The 18,490-nt window shown below is 44.0% G+C and overlaps 1 protein-coding gene across 2 annotated transcripts in view; it reads left to right on the top strand.

The window, feature by feature from the left end:
* Nucleotides 1-304: 304 nt before the first annotated feature.
* Anapc4 (anaphase promoting complex subunit 4) overlaps nucleotides 305-18,490 on the top strand; it is a 32,700-nt gene continuing 14,514 nt past the window's right edge. Inside the window, exons 1-15 of one of the 2 annotated variants that reach the window (XM_005392036.2) lie at nucleotides 305-638; nucleotides 2,360-2,465; nucleotides 5,769-5,901; nucleotides 6,629-6,703; nucleotides 6,844-6,870; nucleotides 6,966-7,010; nucleotides 7,767-7,851; nucleotides 8,458-8,562; nucleotides 11,062-11,145; nucleotides 12,660-12,746; nucleotides 13,406-13,470; nucleotides 14,319-14,361; nucleotides 14,468-14,544; nucleotides 16,071-16,171; nucleotides 16,257-16,308. In XM_005392036.2, coding sequence (XP_005392093.1) covers nucleotides 510-638; nucleotides 2,360-2,465; nucleotides 5,769-5,901; nucleotides 6,629-6,703; nucleotides 6,844-6,870; nucleotides 6,966-7,010; nucleotides 7,767-7,851; nucleotides 8,458-8,562; nucleotides 11,062-11,145; nucleotides 12,660-12,746; nucleotides 13,406-13,470; nucleotides 14,319-14,361; nucleotides 14,468-14,544; nucleotides 16,071-16,171; nucleotides 16,257-16,308 — 1,214 coding nt within the window. In that variant the 5' untranslated portion in view covers nucleotides 305-509. Of the gene's footprint in view, nucleotides 639-2,359; nucleotides 2,466-5,768; nucleotides 5,902-6,628; nucleotides 6,704-6,843; nucleotides 6,871-6,965; nucleotides 7,011-7,766; nucleotides 7,852-8,457; nucleotides 8,563-11,061; nucleotides 11,146-12,659; nucleotides 12,747-13,405; nucleotides 13,471-14,318; nucleotides 14,362-14,467; nucleotides 14,545-16,070; nucleotides 16,172-16,256; nucleotides 16,309-18,490 lie in introns of those variants that run through there. The other variant, XM_005392037.1, reaches the window with a different exon arrangement.

The following is an 18,490-nucleotide window of genomic DNA, read 5'->3' as shown; positions in this document are numbered from 1 at the left end:
GAAAGTCTCTTCCCCACAGCAAAACGAATTTCCAGGGGAACGGGAAAGACCTGCAAGCCTGCGCAAGCAGCAGCGCATCCACCCGGCCTGAACACTAGCCTGAACACAGTCCTGAAGCCCGGGAACCCTGGTCTAGAACCCGCGCTCGCCCCGCCCACCACTCTCGCCACGCCCACCCAGCTCTCGTCTCCGCCTCTCCCCACGTTCACCCCGCCCCACCCATGCCCCAGCCAAGACCCGGGCTCGCCCCGCCCACCGCCCCTAGCCGGGCCAGGCCCCGCCCCGCGCGCGTGCGCGCCTCAGCGCCACCGCCTTGCTCTCGCGACAACACCCGGCGCCGGAAGTTTGTGGAGCGCGAGGCGGGCTGCGGGACCTGGAGGAAACTGTGCAGGGCCTGTTTGGCCGCCCGGGAGCTCTGGGGGCGTCGCCCGGGTCGGTGCTCTTCCTAGGCACCCGGTGGCTGGGGACGCCGCCGGCCTCTCACGGGGCGTCGTCGCAGGGCCGGCCCCATGTTGCGTTTTCCGACCTGTTTCCCGTCCTTCCGGGTGGTGGGAGAGAAGCAGCTGCCGCAGGAGATCATTTTCCTGGTCTGGTCGCCTAAGCGGGATCTCATTGCTTTGGCCAACACCGCGGGCGAGGTGAGTGACCCGCTGCCCTCTGCAGGCTCGGCGGACCCCGCCTGCCTCGCGCCTGCCTCCGGGGCGGCTGCAGACTCCACGTGAAAACGCGCGGCTCGTCCGCCGAGCGTGACTTCTGCAGCCGCTTCTGGTATGACGTCGCAAGGAGCGGTTTGCGCACAGTGGGACAGAAATCACACAGCCCAGCGCCTGCGGGTCGCTCTTACTCATTCATTTGTGGCTCTTTTCTTTTTTCATCGGTTTGTATCTTAAAAGCTCATAACTGTCGCCGCGCATGAGCTGGAGGTAGTAGTAGATCCACGAGTCCTACGTCTGCAGAATGAAGACGCGCGACCGTCAGGTCTTTCTGCAACTGTACATGCATGAAGTTGCCAAAGAGGACGTTTAAGGTTTTCCATCCTGTTAGCCAAATTTTTCTACCCGGGTCTGATAGGCACCGTCTACTAAAAGAACTTGCAGCATTCCAGCTCACATCGTATGACGCTTCACCAGGTGTCACCTGATCGTGCCCAGCTTTCTGCTGCCGGCTGTGATTACTGGACAGCGATATGGGAAGGAAACCTTCACCTGTGCCGGCCTCTTGGCCGTTTTCTGCACAGGGACCCGGTGAAAGTTGCGTTGTGTGCAGCCAAGTTTGGAAAGGTGGTAAGGAAGTCTTAGCAGCCAGGGAGACATAGCGGCCTGCAGAACTGCACCACGTGTTGTCTGCTGTGAGTCGGTCGCTAGGGTCTCAGTGTCTAGGGTTTCAGGGCCCTCCGTGGATCTCCTGGTGTCTGTCCTGTGCCAGGATGCTCTGCAACTCCGTCATGGCTCTGCAGGGCAGCGCAGATAGTGGGCCGGGGCGGTGGGGGGGAAGATAGGAAAGAGGGGCCTCTGCACAGCTAGGTTGATGGCAGCACCGTTGCTCCCACTTGGTCTAAGCAGCAGCAAGGGCACGATCTGAAAGTGAGTATGGAGAAGAGAAAGAAGTATCAGAGCTGACGGAGGGCCCTGGGGGACCAGGAAAGCCGATGAGTACTGCCCGTCAGTGTTGAGAGGCAGTGAGTGAGTGGTCCGGTGAGTTGAAACCTCACCTCCTTGTTTTCAGCGGTTGTGTAGAAGCCAAAGGAAGCGAGGTCTTAGTTTCAGTGCAGGAGGAGCCCTGGGGCATCATCTTGACCTTCCAAGGTGGCACTTGCTGGTGTGGAAATAGAAATCTAGAATGGATACATGACTTCTCTTAAGATCCAGGGCTAGAAAGTAACACGGCTGAAATTAGATGTCGGGCTGGGGATTTAGCTCAGCGGCACAGTGCCTGCCTGGCAAGTGCAAGGTCGTGAGTTCGACTCCCCGTATTGGAAAAAAAACAAAACAAACAAACAAAAAAAATGCTGAATGAAATTAGGTGTCAAGTTGTCTGATCCCAAGTTTAATTATTTGCCTATTTCACAGCTACCTTTTTAGTGCTGTTTGTGTTATTTCTTTTTTATTGTCTGTTTGTAGGGTAGCCTTCATATTCCTTTCTGAAAGGTAAGTCTCCTGTTGATGTAAAGGACAGGAAAATGTTTAGGGTGAAAGGTTAAATGAGATCTTCCGATTTTACTCCTTCCTTTTAAAATACCTTACATTCATTCAGACTCTTGAATTCCCTTGTCTGAGAGCTATTTTACCTAAGAGGGATATGGGTTTATTTTATTTTTGGAAATGGAATTTTTAATTTTCTGCCACTGTGTTTGTTTTAGGTTTTACTACATCGACTTGCAAGTTTTCATCGAGTTTGGAGTTTTCCACCAAATGAAAATACAGGAAAGGAAGTGACCTGTCTGGCTTGGAGACCAGATGGCAAACGTAATGTATTTTTTATTTTCATAAAGAATATTCTGAAAAGCTGGGTGTGGTGGTGCATGCCTGTAATCCCAACACTCTGGGAGGCTGAGGCAGGAGGACAGCAAGATGAAGCATAGCATGGACAACTTAGCAACGTCTTGAGACCCTGTCTTAAAATCAGAAATTTTAAAAAAGGGTTGGGAATGTAGTTCACTGGGAAAGCCCTGAGTTCAGTTCCTAGTACTATCAAATAAATAGGTAGGTATGTGGATAGATTCCCAGTACTGCCAAATAGCATACAGACAGTATTCTGTTAAAAAAGCCTATTTACACAAAGAGTTAATTGTTCTTAGTGTACATTAGAATTGTGAGTTCTAGTTTTGGAATTCTTTTTTGAATGCTTTAAGTTTTTCATAAGCGCTCCGATGAATTCTGTCATCTTGTTTCTTGGTAAAGAACACTTAAAGTGAGATCTGATTTCTTGGCAAAGATAACTCTGAAATAAAATCTAATGGCATGACCAAATACTTTGGTTTTGTTCTTTTGTGCTCTAGTTTTTGACCTGTACCATTTGGCCCTGGCACCACCTGTCACTCACCAGTCAGTTCAGTGCCATCATGGCCTTTCTCTAAAAATACACTTGAACCAGATGTGGTGCTGGCCTGTAATCTTATCATTTAGGAGGCTGAGGCAGGAGGGTTGCTGTGAGTTCAAGGCTAACCTAAACTATATAGTGAGACCCTTTTCAAAAAAAAAATACAAAAAACAAATGAAACCAACCACAATGTAGCACTAAACTTGTGGCTCTTAAATACTCAGTGCATGTGTGTTTGCCCCACTGGCTGACTGCGTTTCTTCCATTTCTCTATGGCCTTTTTTCTGCTGCTCCCTTTTCTGTTATAGCTTCATGTGGCTCTGATCTCTGAACTCTTCCTCCATATGCTATTTTATAGTCCCAGTCCTCCTTGAACTGCACTATACTCACAGTCAGTGTGGTAACATGCTGTAAATCCTGCAAGTTCAAGTTCACTTGTATTATTAGTGCTTTAAGAAAAAAGTGATTTGTTTTTGGAAAATGAGTGCTTAATATTTTTTACATAAATACAAATAAGTACTTAATTCTCTCAAAGCCTGTCACTTAGCAATAACAACTATGTCTATTTTTGAGAATAACTTTTATAACTTTACCGAATAAATGTAGGTAGAGATTTCTGTATACAGTTTTATCTTAAGAATTCAGTGGTACATGCTATTTTGATATGTAGAGGTTTTTTTTTTTTGGTGCTTTGAGACTATGATATGTAGTCCAGGCTGACCTCAAACTCTGGGTAATCCTTCTGCCTTAGCCTCCCAAATGCAGGGGTTATAGGCCTTTGCCACCATGCACAGGTTATATAGAGCTTTTGGTTTGTTTTACTCAACATGGATAGATATAGCACATTAATAATAGATGTTGCCTACTAATCTGCTATATGTAGTGTGGTTTACAAAATCTAGCCTTCTTGGTAAATATTTAGGTTACAGTTTTGGGCTTGTATAAGCAATGCTGCGTAAACTTTCTGAACACTGGGAAGAACTTGATGTGATTAGGTCTGTAGATTGATTCTCAGAAGCAGAATTTCCAGAAATGCTTGCAAAACATTGCGCTCATTCTGTTCTTGCTCAGAATACGTGTAAAGGATGTGTAAAATTAGAGGACTTTGTTGTTTTTTTTTTTTTTTTTTTTTTTTTTTGGTTTTTCTCCGGTACCGGGAACCGAACTCACGACCTTGCGCTTGCCAGGCAGGCGCTTTTGCCACTGAGCTAAATCCCCAGCCTCGACTTTGTTGTTTTATAGCGCTGGGGACCCACTCTTGCATGTGAGTGACATGCTTTACTACTGAGCTGCGCCCCCAGCCCTGGGGCATCTGTAAATAACATCTCGAGATCCTGAATTATTTGGCCAAAAACACAGGTTTTCAAGTAAACCATAAAGTCAATGTGTGTTAAGATGTGTTTATCATTAATATATGCATGTATATGCATGTATACGTATGTGTGTGTATCTTATGCTTTTGCGTAATAAAATACGTTTTTGTTAGATAGTGATTACTTCAAAATTGTTGTAAGTTGTTTGTCAGGAGGAGGCTGCACTGGGCATCGGGTCACACCTGGAATCCTAGCTACTCAGAAGGCAGGAGGATCACAAGTTTGACACCAGCTTCGACAACTTAGTGAGATCCTGCTTCAGAATAAAGTTTAAAGAGGGCTTGGGAGTAGCTCAGTGTAGGGCCCTGGCCTTGCATGCACGAGGCCCTGGGTTCAAATCCCTAGTGCCACACCAAAAAAAGAAAGAATGCAATAGGAGGCTAGGATCACCGACATCTAGCAAAGCATCCTGTGATGGTAAGCAGGTGAAACTCATTGGTCTCTATATAGAAAGTCTCCCCCGATCCCTTGTTTTTTGAGATGGGATCTCACTCATTGCTTGGGAAGGCCTCAAACCCATAATCCTCCCGTCTCAGCTTCTTGAGTGGCTGCGATTACAGGCTAGAAATCCATAGATTTGGATATGTCAAGAAGATTAATTATGATGAAGAGAAACTAGGTACTGCAATTATTCAACACAAAGGAACAAGACAGTGTTTGATGGGCTTGTTTCTTGGTATAGGATAGAAACAGAAGAGAAATCAAAAGAATACAACAGATTGAGTCAGTGCCTTCTTTTTTTTGTGATACTGAACCCAGGGCTCATACAAACTAGGCAAGTGCTGTGCCACTGAGGTACATCCGTAGCTCTGTCTGTTTTATTGTAAAATAGGGTCTTCCTAAGTTCCCCAGGCTGGTGTCAAACTTTGAGATCCTCCTGTCTCACCTTCCAAAGAGCATGTGCCACCCGGCTGAGTTTCTTCCTACCATTAAACATGCTTATGGGCCTAGTGTCAGGATGAAAAAGTATAGGCATCTGTTGGCACCTGAACTTTCTGCTGGACACAGGGTTTCAGTCTAGAGTACAACAGGTCAGAAAGTGCACTGCTCGTGCACCTTGAAAATAGGCTTAGGTAACAACATAGTTATATGCAGTGATCTTTTTTTTTTTTTGGTTTTTCTCCGGTACTGGGAACCGAACCCACGACCTTGCGCTTGCCAGGCAGGTGCTTTTGCCGCTGAGCTAAATCCCCAGCCCTGCAGTGATCTACTTAAAGTATTAAAGGGAAAATGTGTATGTCACATAATTTCTGTGATGAAGATGTGTTTAGTATAGTAAAACTAGGCAATTAGTAAAAAAGCCTATTTATTTTCTCAAATGTTACACTCTTTGTGTTTTTTCTTTTCTTGTTCTAGTTTTGGCCTTTGCTCTTGCCGACACCAAGAAGATTATTTTGTGCGACGTGGAAAAGCCTGAGAGCTTGCACTCGTTTTCCGTGGAGGCGCCCGTCTCCTGCATGCACTGGATGGAGGTGACTGCAGAGAGCAGGTGCAGAGAACCGCGCAGGACCTGCCGGGACCCCCAGCGAGTGCTCAGCTTTGCCTCCCTCGCTGTGGAGCGGCTGCGTGTTGCATTTCAGTTCTGATTTTGAGTTTATCAAGATGAGATCTTTTAAAGCCGTGTTAGATTTGTTTTCTTCTAAAAAAAAAAAAAAAAATCAGTTTTATTACTGGATCAATAATGCCGAAATGACCAAGATTCTTCTCAGTTTTTTAAGAGCTTATATCGATGATTTACACTCTCAAGTAATGCTAATTCAAATCACTGATGAGGAACGGTTCTGCTTTCTCTTTCAGCATTTATTCCGTTGAGAATTTTGCCTTTTGTGTCTAAGTAAATATTCTTAGAGCAGAAAGCGCTGAATTGTGCTGCTGCTCTGATGCTACACAGGCGATTTGTGTCTGTGTTCTCATCTTTCCCTCGTGTCCTGAAGACAGTTTTGCCTTGCTCTCTGTCCTCTAGTACACCAGGCGTGCAGTAAACACAGGGCAAGGGAGGCCAGTGACGAATTTGTTTTGCAAGAAGTAACAAATTTGTATTTTTTTACTTCTCATCTGTTATTAGAGTGACTATTTTACAAGGGTAAAATGTTCACGGCATCTGTTCACTTGGTAATGTTACCAAACTGGAGTCTTTTTCAGAAATGTACATTTTTAGTGCAAAGAAGGAAACGCTTTGCTGGTGTGTAATGCTGGGTTTCCTGTCCCCGCACTAGTGTTCTGACATCCTTTTATAATGCTGAGGACGAGTCAAACCTTCTCTTGCCCAAGCTCCCCACGTTGCCAAAAAAGTAAGTAGCAGAGTTTAATTTCTTTGAAATTAATCTTGAAGATATTTTCCTCTGCTCATAACAGTGACAGTTTTTTCAGACCTTTAAAAAATAGATCTCTATTAACAATTTTTTTTTTGCTGTTATCTGTTTTTCTCCAGTTATAGCAACACCTCAAAAATATTCAGGTAAGATATATCTTTTTTGCTTTCAAGTAAAATAATCTTTTATTATGGTTAGAAAATAGCATCGAAAGGTGACCTAATTTTTTTTTATATTTTAGTGAAGAAAATTCTGATGAAATTATTAAGCTCTTGGGCGATGTCAGGTAAATCTTGCCAATATCTTAAGTCTGATTTCTTTAGGTTGATATTTAATTCTTCAGAAGTTTCAAGAACAAGTCTTTCATTTGTTGTGCTATTTGATTGTTACATTAACACCTCTCAACGGTATGCACATGTTAGTATTTGTCATTTTTATTGTATGGTCTTTCATTTCGTCAGGTTTTAGTGCAGTGTGCTTTTCTGTGTTTTAATAAGGAGAACAAAAGAATAAGAGTTTCTAAATTCTAAACTTAATTATCCAAGTTCTTTAAGCCTATTTAATATGTTTTATATCCTATCCATGATAAAACGGACAGCCCTTTGCATTAGCTGGAAAAGGATTGTTTTGTTACTGACTTGATATAAATATCATTGTTAATGTTATTTTACTGTAAACTAGTTTTAAAATATTTTATATATTTATTTTTGGTTTTCTGAGACAGCATCTTGCTGTGTAGTTCAGGCCGGCTTTAAACAAACTCACACTGTTTCTCCTGCTTCAGCCTCCGAAGTGCTAGGATTACAGGAATGTGCCGCGATGCATGGCCTTGAGCTTTTTTAGGCTATAGGAAGTTAATACTTCTCTTTTGAGAAAAAAGGATAGGCCTGACAAGACTGTGGGTTTGCTTGGCTTTCAGTTACCACTGCAGAGGACCTCAGCATGTAATTACGCGAGAGCAGGAGCAGTTTAGCTTGGTGTAGGCACTCAATCACCTCTGCTGTTGATAGGTCCTCAGCTTGTTGCATTTTTTTTTTTTTAGGCTTAATATTCTTGTCCTTGGAGGAAGTTCTGGATTTATTGAACTTTATGCTTATGGGATGTTCAAAATTGCTCGAGTCACCGGGGTAAGTTTTTGTTTTAAAATTTTCTATATTGTTTCTCTTACAATATAGTAGCACATTTATTTGTAGAGTAAAAGTAAGTTTTTTTTTCTAGTTTCAGTTCTTAAATGTTTAGAGGACAATTTTCTTACAAAGATAAAATAATAGTGATATGATGTCTATAGAAATCACTAGCATTTGGTAAATAGTCAAGTTCTTCTTCTTAAAAAGATTCATGCAGTCCACTCAGTTGTGGTATAATGTTGCATCCTAACTGTGTAAGAGCTGAAATTTGGGATTGGAATGGAATGACGTCATCAAAAGCAGTCTTACATCCTGTGCTGAGGCTTTCACAATTGCCAGTCTCGGTCTTCTCCTAAGGTTTTTGCATCTTACTCTTAGCATCCCTGGGGTGGGATAGAATACAGCTCAGGCTGTGGACTCTTGATGGGTGTTTGTGTCCTGAGCCCAGGCAGGGTGTGGGGTGGGCTCCTGCCTTTACCTGCTGTGCAGGTCTGGTAGGGACCAGGGTGTGCATCTTTCTAAAACTAAATTTCTGCTTCCCATGTTCAGGCAGAGGCAGCCTGACAGTGTTACCAGATTTACTGAGGGGCATTAACTATTTTACAGATTGCTGGTACTTGTCTTGCATTATGTTTATCAAGTGATTTGAAGTCGCTATCAGTGGTCACAGAGGTGTCTACCGGTGGTGCTCAAGAAGTTTCATACTTTCAGGTGGGTATTGGAACCTAATGGCATTAGAGAATCAGCATGTATTTTATAGGTTTTTTTTTTTTTTTTTTTGATATTGGAGATGAAACCTAAGCCTTCATATGTGGTGAGTATGTTCTGTACCACTGAGATAAACCCGCAGCACCTGCATTTTTTGTGTGTGTGTCCATATCTCATTGTAGTCTAATTGTCATTAAAACAAAACAAATCTGCCTAGAGTTTCTAAGTTTTGTCATTATAGTGAATACATTATTATTTTCCTCCTACTCCAATACAGTTTTTATAAAAAAGGTTTTGGTGGTATAGTAAAGACCATGCTAATGGGTTATGATACCAGTTTAACCTTGAGCCAGGTACAGTGATATCTTGGTTGTTGAACTCAATTCATTCCAAATTCATGTGTGAACACCAAAAGGTTTCCATTATATAAGAGATAATGGAAAACCAAGTAATACTTTGTGAGTTCTAAGGCCAACAAAGTACACTTATAAATGTGTTCTTTCAGGACTGTAACCAACTTCACAGTGATTTGTTTCTTTAACTCTGTTGTGGTTCTCAGTTTTCCTCTTAGCTTTACTGCAGCTATTACTTTCTTTGGAGCCATGGTTACGGTATTTTGCACAGAAAAAGCGCAGTGGCAAATGTTTTAACACGCTAGCACAAGCTCTGTATTATCTGAGTGAGAATGGCACTTGGATTGGTGTGTCACCCCTTTTTGTCCACATCGAGATGTGACATGTGACTCACTGTCAGCCTGTACAAGGAGGGTGGTGGTTTTGTTTTGTTCTGTTTTGTTTTTTGTTGTGTGACAGGCTCTTGCTATGTAGTCCAGGCTGGCCTTGAACTCACTGTGTAGCCCGGGCTGGCCTCGTACTCACAGTTATCCTCTTGCCTCAGTCTCCTGAGTGCTGAGATTATAGGTGTGCACCACCATGCCCAGCCTCTGTATAGGTTTCTTCAAGTCAGATTTTCAGTTCAACTGAAATATTTTTCTATTTTTTTTCTGTTCAAGTAGTGGGAAATTCGAGCTTGTAGCCCTTCAGTAACTGAGGGATCACTGCATTATATTTTCTTAGAATTTCCCTATTATTATTTAAGTCTAATATTTATGAATATGCCAGGTGCTGAGTCTTTAAACTTGGTGTGTAGCTCTGTGGTCCTTCCTGTTTTATGGATGTGTACCCTGGCACACACAGGAACTGTAGGGCCTGCTCCATGTCACAGTGTCAGAAAGTGCTGCTCCTCTAAAATGACCACTTGATACTGAGAACTTTTCTTACTATGTGCTGGGGTTTTTTTTTTGTCTTTTTGAAACAGGGTCTTACTATGCAGTTCAGGCTGGCTTTGAGGTCACTTATGTAGCCTAGGCTGGTCTTGAACTTACAGTGATCCTCCTGCCTCAGCCTCCTGAGTGCTGGGATTACAGATGTGCGCCACCTCAGCCAGCTGTTTATTTTATAGATTGAGGAAACTAATAGGTTCCCATAGAGTATTCAGGTTTTACTTTGTCTTGCCAAGAAATTGCCCCAGAATTTTCATCTTAAATATCCCAGCCATCTGCCTGAGTTCCCGAGAAATCTCAAACAAAAGAACGAAAAAATGATGCCTTCCAGCTGCCTCAATATCACACCCTTGGTTCCAATTCTCCACTGTGCTGATTCATGTTCGCTGCTCATTTTAAGACTCAGAAACTTCAATTGCTGGGATGGTGTTAGGGCTGTAATAAAGTGATCCCCTTTTTCTGTGAAGTTTGTAATAGGTATTTTTTAATGACAGCTGCATTGACATAACTTATAACATATGTAGGTATTTTCCTTGTATTTATCAGTAACCTTTAATTCCTCTGCTTCCATTAAAATTGCAAACATACTAATTTCTCATACTAATGTTACAAAATAGGTCACTACATTTACAGCTACATCGCAGGGATTGAGAGAGAGTGATCTGTTGGGAGCGGCTAGAGTTGGAAATTGGTCATATGTGTCAGATCAGGACAGAGCCAGAGTGCCTCAAGCAGTCAAGCTACCTCAGTCTTGAGGAAAACATCCTGGACAATTTCAGTGGTTAGTTGCTAGGCAACATTGCCTCTATAATACTAACTTTGCAAGATTATAAATTAATGCCTAATGCCCCTGCTCTTGTTCAGTCCTCTAGCCCTCCATGGTAAAGAGGTTACTCCACCTGACCCCAGCTGTTGTCTCTTTGTTTTTATTTTCCTCATACTCACCACCCTCCCTCCTGGGGTGCGCCGAGAGACCAAGTTCCCTACAGTGATTGATCCTTGCAGTCCCACACAGGTTAGGAAATCCTGAAGTTGTGCGCTTAGTCCCAAACAGAACTCTGCGCTCAAAGGGGCAGAGTTCTGACGCCATCCTTCTGATCCCTAGTTAGATCTGGACTCTTCCCTGAATTACGGGGTTTGATTTTGAGCTGGGCAGAAACAGTTGTCTTTAAAATAAGCAAATGAATCTGATTGTCATTCATTCTCTTTTTGTTTTACAGCTTGAAACCAATCTATTGTATTCTTTCTTACCTGAAGTAACTCGGATGGCTAGAAAGTTTACTCACATTTCAGCTCTTTTGCAGGTTTGTACTTATAGCTTGCTTTCTGTATTGACTAAAAGTTTCATAAGGAAAAACTTAAAATTTTATTTTGTAAAGCTGTCTGGAGTAAAGGTGTTTAGTCTGCTAATCTTAGAATATTGACTAAAGCAAGAAAGGAAATTTAATTGAGAATCTAACTCCCCTTTAGCCCTGTTTCCCACCTCCAAAAGAACAGAAAAAATAGTTTAAATGTCTTTACATGTTCTCTTAAATAAAATGCCACTTATATTTTATTGCAAATAAAATATGGTGGAAAACAGTCCTCTCATGAGGTTAGCGTTTGTTCCTGATGCACCCAGCCCAGACTGGCTCCCGTTCTGTGGGTCAGCAGTTCGGGCTGTGGGGATCTGCGCCAGGTGGGGCCCAGCTTGAGGCGCTGGTCCCCTGGACCACAGGTGCGGGGCTGGAGTGGCTCTGCTCTGCGCTGCTCCCCTCCCTCCCGTCCAGCAGGCCTCCTGGCTGGTTTGTGTGGCCGTGTTGGCAGGGAAGCAAAGGTGTGAGTGGACGTGCACGGCCTTGCGGGTGCTTGTGTCCATGGCAGTGCTTCTGCCATGTGCTGTGAGAGTGGACACAAGGCAGGCCAGAGGCCAAGGCTGTACAAGTGGACTCTGCCTCTCGATGGAGGAGTTGCAGGGAACTCTGGACATTCTGTTGTTCTATCCCAGGCTTTGATGTCAGAGGTCTCTAGAGATCAGTATCTTTTTATTATATTTTTGGTACTTGGGATTGAATTCGGGGGCCTTCACTTTGAGCTACATCCCCGCTGCTTTTTAATGTTTTTAAAATTTTGAGACAAGCTCGTGCTAAATCACTTAATTGCCCAGGCTGGGCTTTTATTTGTGATCTTCCCTGCCTTATCCTCCCAGAGTGCTGGGATTGCAAGGGGTGTGCTACCATGCCTGGCTGAGGTCAGTATCTTTTTAGTGCTGTTTGAATAGCTGAACAAACTAGTATTTTCGTAGTTACTATACATAAAATGTGTCTTATGTAAAAATACTTGAGCTGGGCATGGTGGCACACGCGTATAATCCCAGCACTCAGGAGTTCGAGGCAGGAGGATCTCTGGGAGTTCGAAGCCAACCTGTGCTACATAGTGAGCTCAAGACCAGCCTGAACTGCATAGTGAGACCTTATCTCAAAACAAAAAACAAGAACAACAACAACAACAAAAAACTTGAGGATATTTGTTTTACCAGATTTACACTTTTTTTTTTTCAGTGCTAGGGATTGAACCTAGGGTCTCACACATGCTAGGCAAGCCCTCCACCATTGAGCTACATTCCTAGCCCTGTAAACATGTTTTATTGTAAAATTCTAAGAATTGAATGTTTTATAGTTACGTGATTATAAAAAGTTAGCTGCACTATTCTGTTTTCCTTGAACTTAGTTAAGAGAGACTGAAAGTAAATTCTGGATTTCTTTGTGATACTTGATCATAAGAAACATTATTTAGTTGGCATGTTGGTTTAAATATTTTTTACCTTTTTTACTAATAGTATATAAATTTGTCACTGACATGCATGTGTGAAGCATGGGAAGAAATACTGATGCAGATGGATTCCCGTCTCACCAAGTTTGTGCAGGTAACGTAGCTACAATGTCTCATGGAGAGAGTTTAAAAGTGCATGTAGCATATAAAGGTTTAAAAGTGGATGTAACATATAAAGAAAAGACGGTTGTTTAGCCCTCAGCTTTGGTGCCTGCAAGTCTGAGACCGTGCAGCCCCGTGTGCTCTTCCAGGGAGGAAGGCATCATGGCAGGAGGGCGTGTGGGAGGTCACCTGGTGGGACAGCAGTGAGAGGCGGGGGAGGAGTCGGCTCTGCTCTTTATGGCAAGGCAGTCTCTCAGGATCTCCCAGCCTCCCTGAGAACACCTCACTTCTTCCCAGGCCACACCCCAGTGCCCTGACACCTCCCACTACGCCCACCTCTTAGTGCTCCCACCTCAGCAGCCTGCAGCACACGAACCTGGGGGCGCAGACCGTCCGAGCCATGGCAGACTCTGTCCCCAGTGGGGTGGCGTAGTGGGGACTGGACTGTGAAGTGTGGCCTCTGTGGCTTAGAAAGTCGGCAGGCGTGGGATGCTGGCGGCTGTCCTGCGCCACTGATACTCAGGTGACTGATTATGATGGGTCTGAGGGAACATGGACGCGGAGAGAGGAAGGTGTGTAGCTATAATCTTGAATAAACAGTGCTTGCAATTTGCAATGTGTGAATGAGGTTTCCTCTTCTCGTTTGTCTAGGAGAAGAACACAACCACATCAGTGCAGGATGAATTCATGCACTTGCTGTTGTGGGGGAAAGCGAGGTAATGAGCTCAGGCTCTTGCTTTTGTGGCTCCCTCCTCTTTTTTTTTATAGCAGTTATTTGTTTCAAAAGTGATTGTGTTCCTTGTAAAAATAAAGTAGAAAATTGTAAGAACCCAAAAACCAAAAAGGTGTCTATCTTTCTGGGCTTGCTATGCACATTTTTAATGTAAATGTGATCACTTTGTGTGTATGCATGTGTTTTATTAAATGTATAAAAATTTTGAAATTTTTATGTCATCAAACTGATCTTTTCCTTTCTGGGACCCTAAAAAGACCTTTCACATCTTAAGAGTGTTCAGAGATTGGTTTGGATGTTCTTGTAGAGCTTTCCTGTGGCTTACGGTTTATGTTTTACACCTTGCCACGATACACATGTGGTTTCTTGGTGGTATACTCTGGCAGGCTGCCTCCTTTTTCCCTCAATGATGGAAGCGCTGTCCAGTGTGCCTGGTGGAGCGCCCGCCCTGTGTGCTGCTCTGAAAGGCCGTGTGAGCACACAGTGTATCCTCCTGTGTACTTCAGTCTGTTTCCAGCTTTTATTGTTTCCCATTCTGTGTCCCTTGATGAGTACAATAAAGTCCTCATTTATTTTTTCTTTTTGAGACAGGGTTTCACTGTGTAGTTCAGGCTGGCTTTTAACTCACCTTGTAGCCCAGGCTGGCCTCAAACTCCCAGAGATCCTCCTGCCTCAGCCTCCCAAATACTGGCATTACAGGCATGTGCCACCATGCCCTATTTCTGTTGGACTATTTATCTATTTTGCTTCGAAATTTTCTATCCTGTGAAAGTTAAGTGCTCAGTGACACTGAAGACTGGAGAAATGACTAAGCACTGGTTTTTATTGCAGTGCCGAGCTCCAGACGCTGCTGCTGAGCCAGCTGACAGTAAAGGTGCCGTAAAGTACCTGTGTCTATGAACACTCTCTTCTCAATTTTTCTTTTTTGGGGTGGCATATGTCCTAGCTGTATTCTAAATTTGTTTCCTTCTCTTAACTAGGGCTTAAAAAAGCTCGGCCAGTCGATAGAGTCGTCCTACTCCAGTATACAGAAGCTGGTTATCAGCCACTTACAGAGGTACGAAGGCGACGTAGACGTTTTCGGCGTTGCGCGCACAGGTGCTTTGGTCTGCCCGCAGCCTCCCCGTGGCCTGGCATTCTCTTCCTGAGTCTTCTCGAGCTAGAACTGTCGCTCTGGCATTTGAGGGAAGTCGTGACATACCTGAGATTCAGGTAGTCAGTAATGATAGCTCTGCTTTATGAAGTCACCTTCCAGCATCTTCTAAGCAGGGTAGACCCTGCCTGGGCATTTCTGTCCCTTGCCCAGAGGTGTATTGTGAAATAGGGCACATGCATTGTTTCACATGCTCTTGTTTAATCAGTGAAATTAAGTATGTTTGTATGTTAGTTACAGCTCCCAGTGCACGTTATGTACTTTCTCATGTGACAGCTTGGTAGTTTGTTCTTGTCACCGTCATTTTACACAAGAAGAATCCGAGGTTCCAAATCAGTTACGTGACTGGATCAGACTTGGAAATGTCAGCGCTGAGACTCCGTTCGATCTCCCAAGTCTGTGCTGTGTTGGGGCCACCGCTGCCTTGCAGAGACAGTGTGCAAGAGGGTGTCCGTGTTAGGTTTAAATGTTGACACAGCCCTGCACGCTGAGACCCAGGCAAAGCAAAGCCCCTCAATGGGGCACTGCTTGTCCAGGTCACGCTTTGCTTTGGAATGGCTTTTCCCCAGCAGAGTTACCCACGTGCCTCTCAGAAACTCCCAGGGCTGCCCTCTCTTTGCTCGTAGGGCTGAGACTTTGGCATGACCTCTCAGTTTCACCCTCATTCGCAGCCTTTATTTCCCAAACATGACATTTTGTCTCCCAGCCAGGGCTTTTGTACAGCTTCTTGCTTTCCAGAAGGCTCCCACCCTGCTGCTCTTTGTATTCTTCAGCTCAAAAAACTGCAGAGCTTTCCATGGCCCAGATTAGATCTTTGTTCCCCCTCGCCAGGGCGTTCCCCTCGGGCATTTATGTAGTTGGGGCAGCAGACGCTGTGACTGTGTAATTTGGTCTGGCTGCCCTGTCAAACTGTCAGCGCCGTGAGACCTAAGCCCTGTGTCCCCAGCGTCCCCGCGGCTCCTGACATAAAGCCAGCACGCAAAGCATGTTGTTGAGTATGTAGTAGTCAGGTGAGCAAGGTGGCATGTGGATATCTGAAAAGTGAGAGTTAGAGCTCCGTGGTAGAGCACAAGTAAGTGCCAGGACTGCTGTGGAACCTGATCCGATCATCTCGCAAAATGTAATCTGTATCTTCTTTTGTTTTTCTAGACAGTGTCTTGCTATGTAGTCCAGGCTGGCCTTGAACGTGTGGCAGTCCTCCTGCCTCAGCCCCTCGAGTGCTGGGATTACAGGCATGCACCACTGCGCCTGGCCTAGTCTGTATTTCTGATGACCAGATGATTCTACAGTTTTTAGAAATAATTTTGACAAATTGTTATTTCCTGTAGAAAGAAAATTAAAATTGCCTCCAGTATTTATTTATAGATCTGTCAGACAGAGTCACTAGACAACACCTTGACGATGTGTAATCCCTGCCTGTTGTTTCGTAGTGGCTCAGAGTCCTTGTTATACCACTTGAGTGAACTGAAAGGGATGTCTTCGTGGAAGCAGAAGTACCAGCCTCTTGGACTGGATGCTGCGGGAATTGAAGGTAGTGGTTCAGTTTCTCGGTACACACATCAGGCGCGGTGTCGGCACCTAACGAGTTATTTATTTCCTCATTTATTTCCCTTTAGATGCTATTACTGCTGTGGGTTCTTTCATACTCAAAGCAAACGAACTTCTTCAGTAAGTATTGGCTTACCACCAGTCGTGGATTTGAGACTATTTCACTTTTTACTGAAATAAGGACCCAGCAAGTTGTCTTGATTTTCTTAAAATGAACGCATTTTTATCAAAATTACACCTGCATGTGTAGCACAAGCCAACGGCACAGAGATCTTAACAAAGTAAAACTGTATTTTCCTGTCCCACCGTCTTTGCTCTTGTCCTCCTTCCAGAGGGAATCATGACATTTTTACGGGACTTACAAGTCGTAGTTTATAGATTACTTGCATATTTCTGAACCACGACTGCACTCCTTTTCCTGTACTTAGCAACTTTAGAAGGTACTCTCTCTCCTTGATTTTCCTGAACTCAGTTGAGCTCTCCTGTTCTCCTGCATCTGCCGTCGTTAGCGCATCACTCCGTTGTTTCCCTGACTCAGGCGGGTGGCTCCGAGTCCCCTCAGACTCAGCGGGACACAGCGACTCCTGCAGCCTGCACCCCCAGGTCTCAGGGCGTGCTCCCCACTCCCTCACAGCTCTGCACAGTGCTCTCTCCACTGCTTCTGCGGTCAGGTCAGGCCTTCCAGGATCACCTCTGCTGCTTTCCTTAATCACTTGCTGAAAAGTATCCTTGAGTAACTTTAGGAAGCAGAGGTGGAAGGTAGACATTGGCTGTCTTCTTCCTCCCTTGAATTCAGTTGGCGATCGCGGCTGGATTTAGGGTGCTGAGGGGACGTCGTCTTCTCATAACTTGGAAAGCCTTGCTCTGTGGCGTTCTGGACCTCCTGTTGCTGAGGAGGACCTTGTGCTTCTGGATTCTTGTTGCCCCGAAGGGTTTTTTTTCCTCGTTCTAAAAGCTTTAGTCTTCATCCTTGTTACGAGATTTCACAGTGTCCATTTTAGATTTAGGTCTTTTCATTTATTGGGCTGATAATAAAAAAGCTGTTTTAACTTGAATAGTAGTTTATTATTTTGATCGTTTCTTTTTGTCTTTTTAACTACCTTTTTCTTCTGGAAATCTGTTTGGTCAGATACTAGGATTGACCCTCTGTGTTCATATTTTTTCTCGTATCTTTCAAACTTTTGTTCTCTGAAAACATTTTTCGACTTAATTATCCAATGATGCCGTGCACTAGTAGACGTTTATTGAACACTTCATTGTGTTTTAAGTGAGGTTTGGACACGGGGATACAGTAGTGAACAAAACTCAAAACTCTGTGCCCTCAAAGAGCGTGTATTCTTGTGTAGTTAGACAATAAACAAATGGATAATTAAAATATATAAGGTGTGCTAAAAAATGTGGATTTTTAAATTAAAAAATAATTTCTTACAGAAAAAGACACAGTGCCATGAATCCCCCTCAATTCTCCCTCAATTCAAACACACGTTCCCATCGTTCTTGGTACTTTCTGAAGCAGTTGCGGAAGTCTTCTCATGTCTTGTGGCTGCCTCGATGTCCTGAATCAGTGTAAAATGTTCACCTTTCACGGTCATTTTGACTTTGAAGAAGAACCAAAAGTCACACTGTGCAGATCCCGTGAATAGGGTGGATGAGGACACACTGTAATGTCTTTATGAATCTGCCTTACCATTGGATGGCACTTGCCAACATTCACTGTCGTTTTGATCATGTCGGTGAAGACATGAAAGTGAACTTACAGAACTGCTTCCAGAAGTGGCCAGAACGATGAATGAGTTTGAAGCAAGGGAGAATATTTTGAGAGGGAGGAATGGCAGTGTGTCTTTTTTATTTTTGTCTTTTTGAGACAGGATCTCGCTATGTAGTTCAGGCTGGCCTTGAGCTCACTTTGTAGCCCGGGCTGGTCTTGAACTCACAACAATCCTGCCTCAGCCTCCCAAGTGCTGGGATTACAGGCATGCGCCACCACGCCCGGCCTGGTGTCTTACTGTAGTCAAATGTAAACCTTTATCATATATGTTTTGCTCACACTTTGCATAAGAGACTAACAAGCAGTGGTGAAAAAAACCAAGCAGTGAAGGCGGACCTAGGCCTATGGCACACGAGGGGCAGGAGATGCGATTTTGTGTGTAGTAAGCCTTCATCACACACGGATTCCACATTCACAGATCTGACCACCCTCAGGTTATCAGTGTTAGGGAAAAGGTTTGCATCTGTGCTGAAGATATACACTCTTTTTTCTTGTCACTGTCCCTAAACAATACAGTGTAACAGCTGTTTGTAT

The sequence above is a fragment of the Chinchilla lanigera genome, unplaced genomic scaffold (assembly GCF_000276665.1).
Source record: "Chinchilla lanigera isolate Chin_1 unplaced genomic scaffold, ChiLan1.0 scaffold00042, whole genome shotgun sequence".
Classification (NCBI taxonomy): Eukaryota; Metazoa; Chordata; class Mammalia; order Rodentia; family Chinchillidae; genus Chinchilla; species Chinchilla lanigera.
The sequence above is the reverse complement of the archived record's forward strand: the minus strand, read 5'-3'. Positions and strand labels throughout refer to the sequence as shown.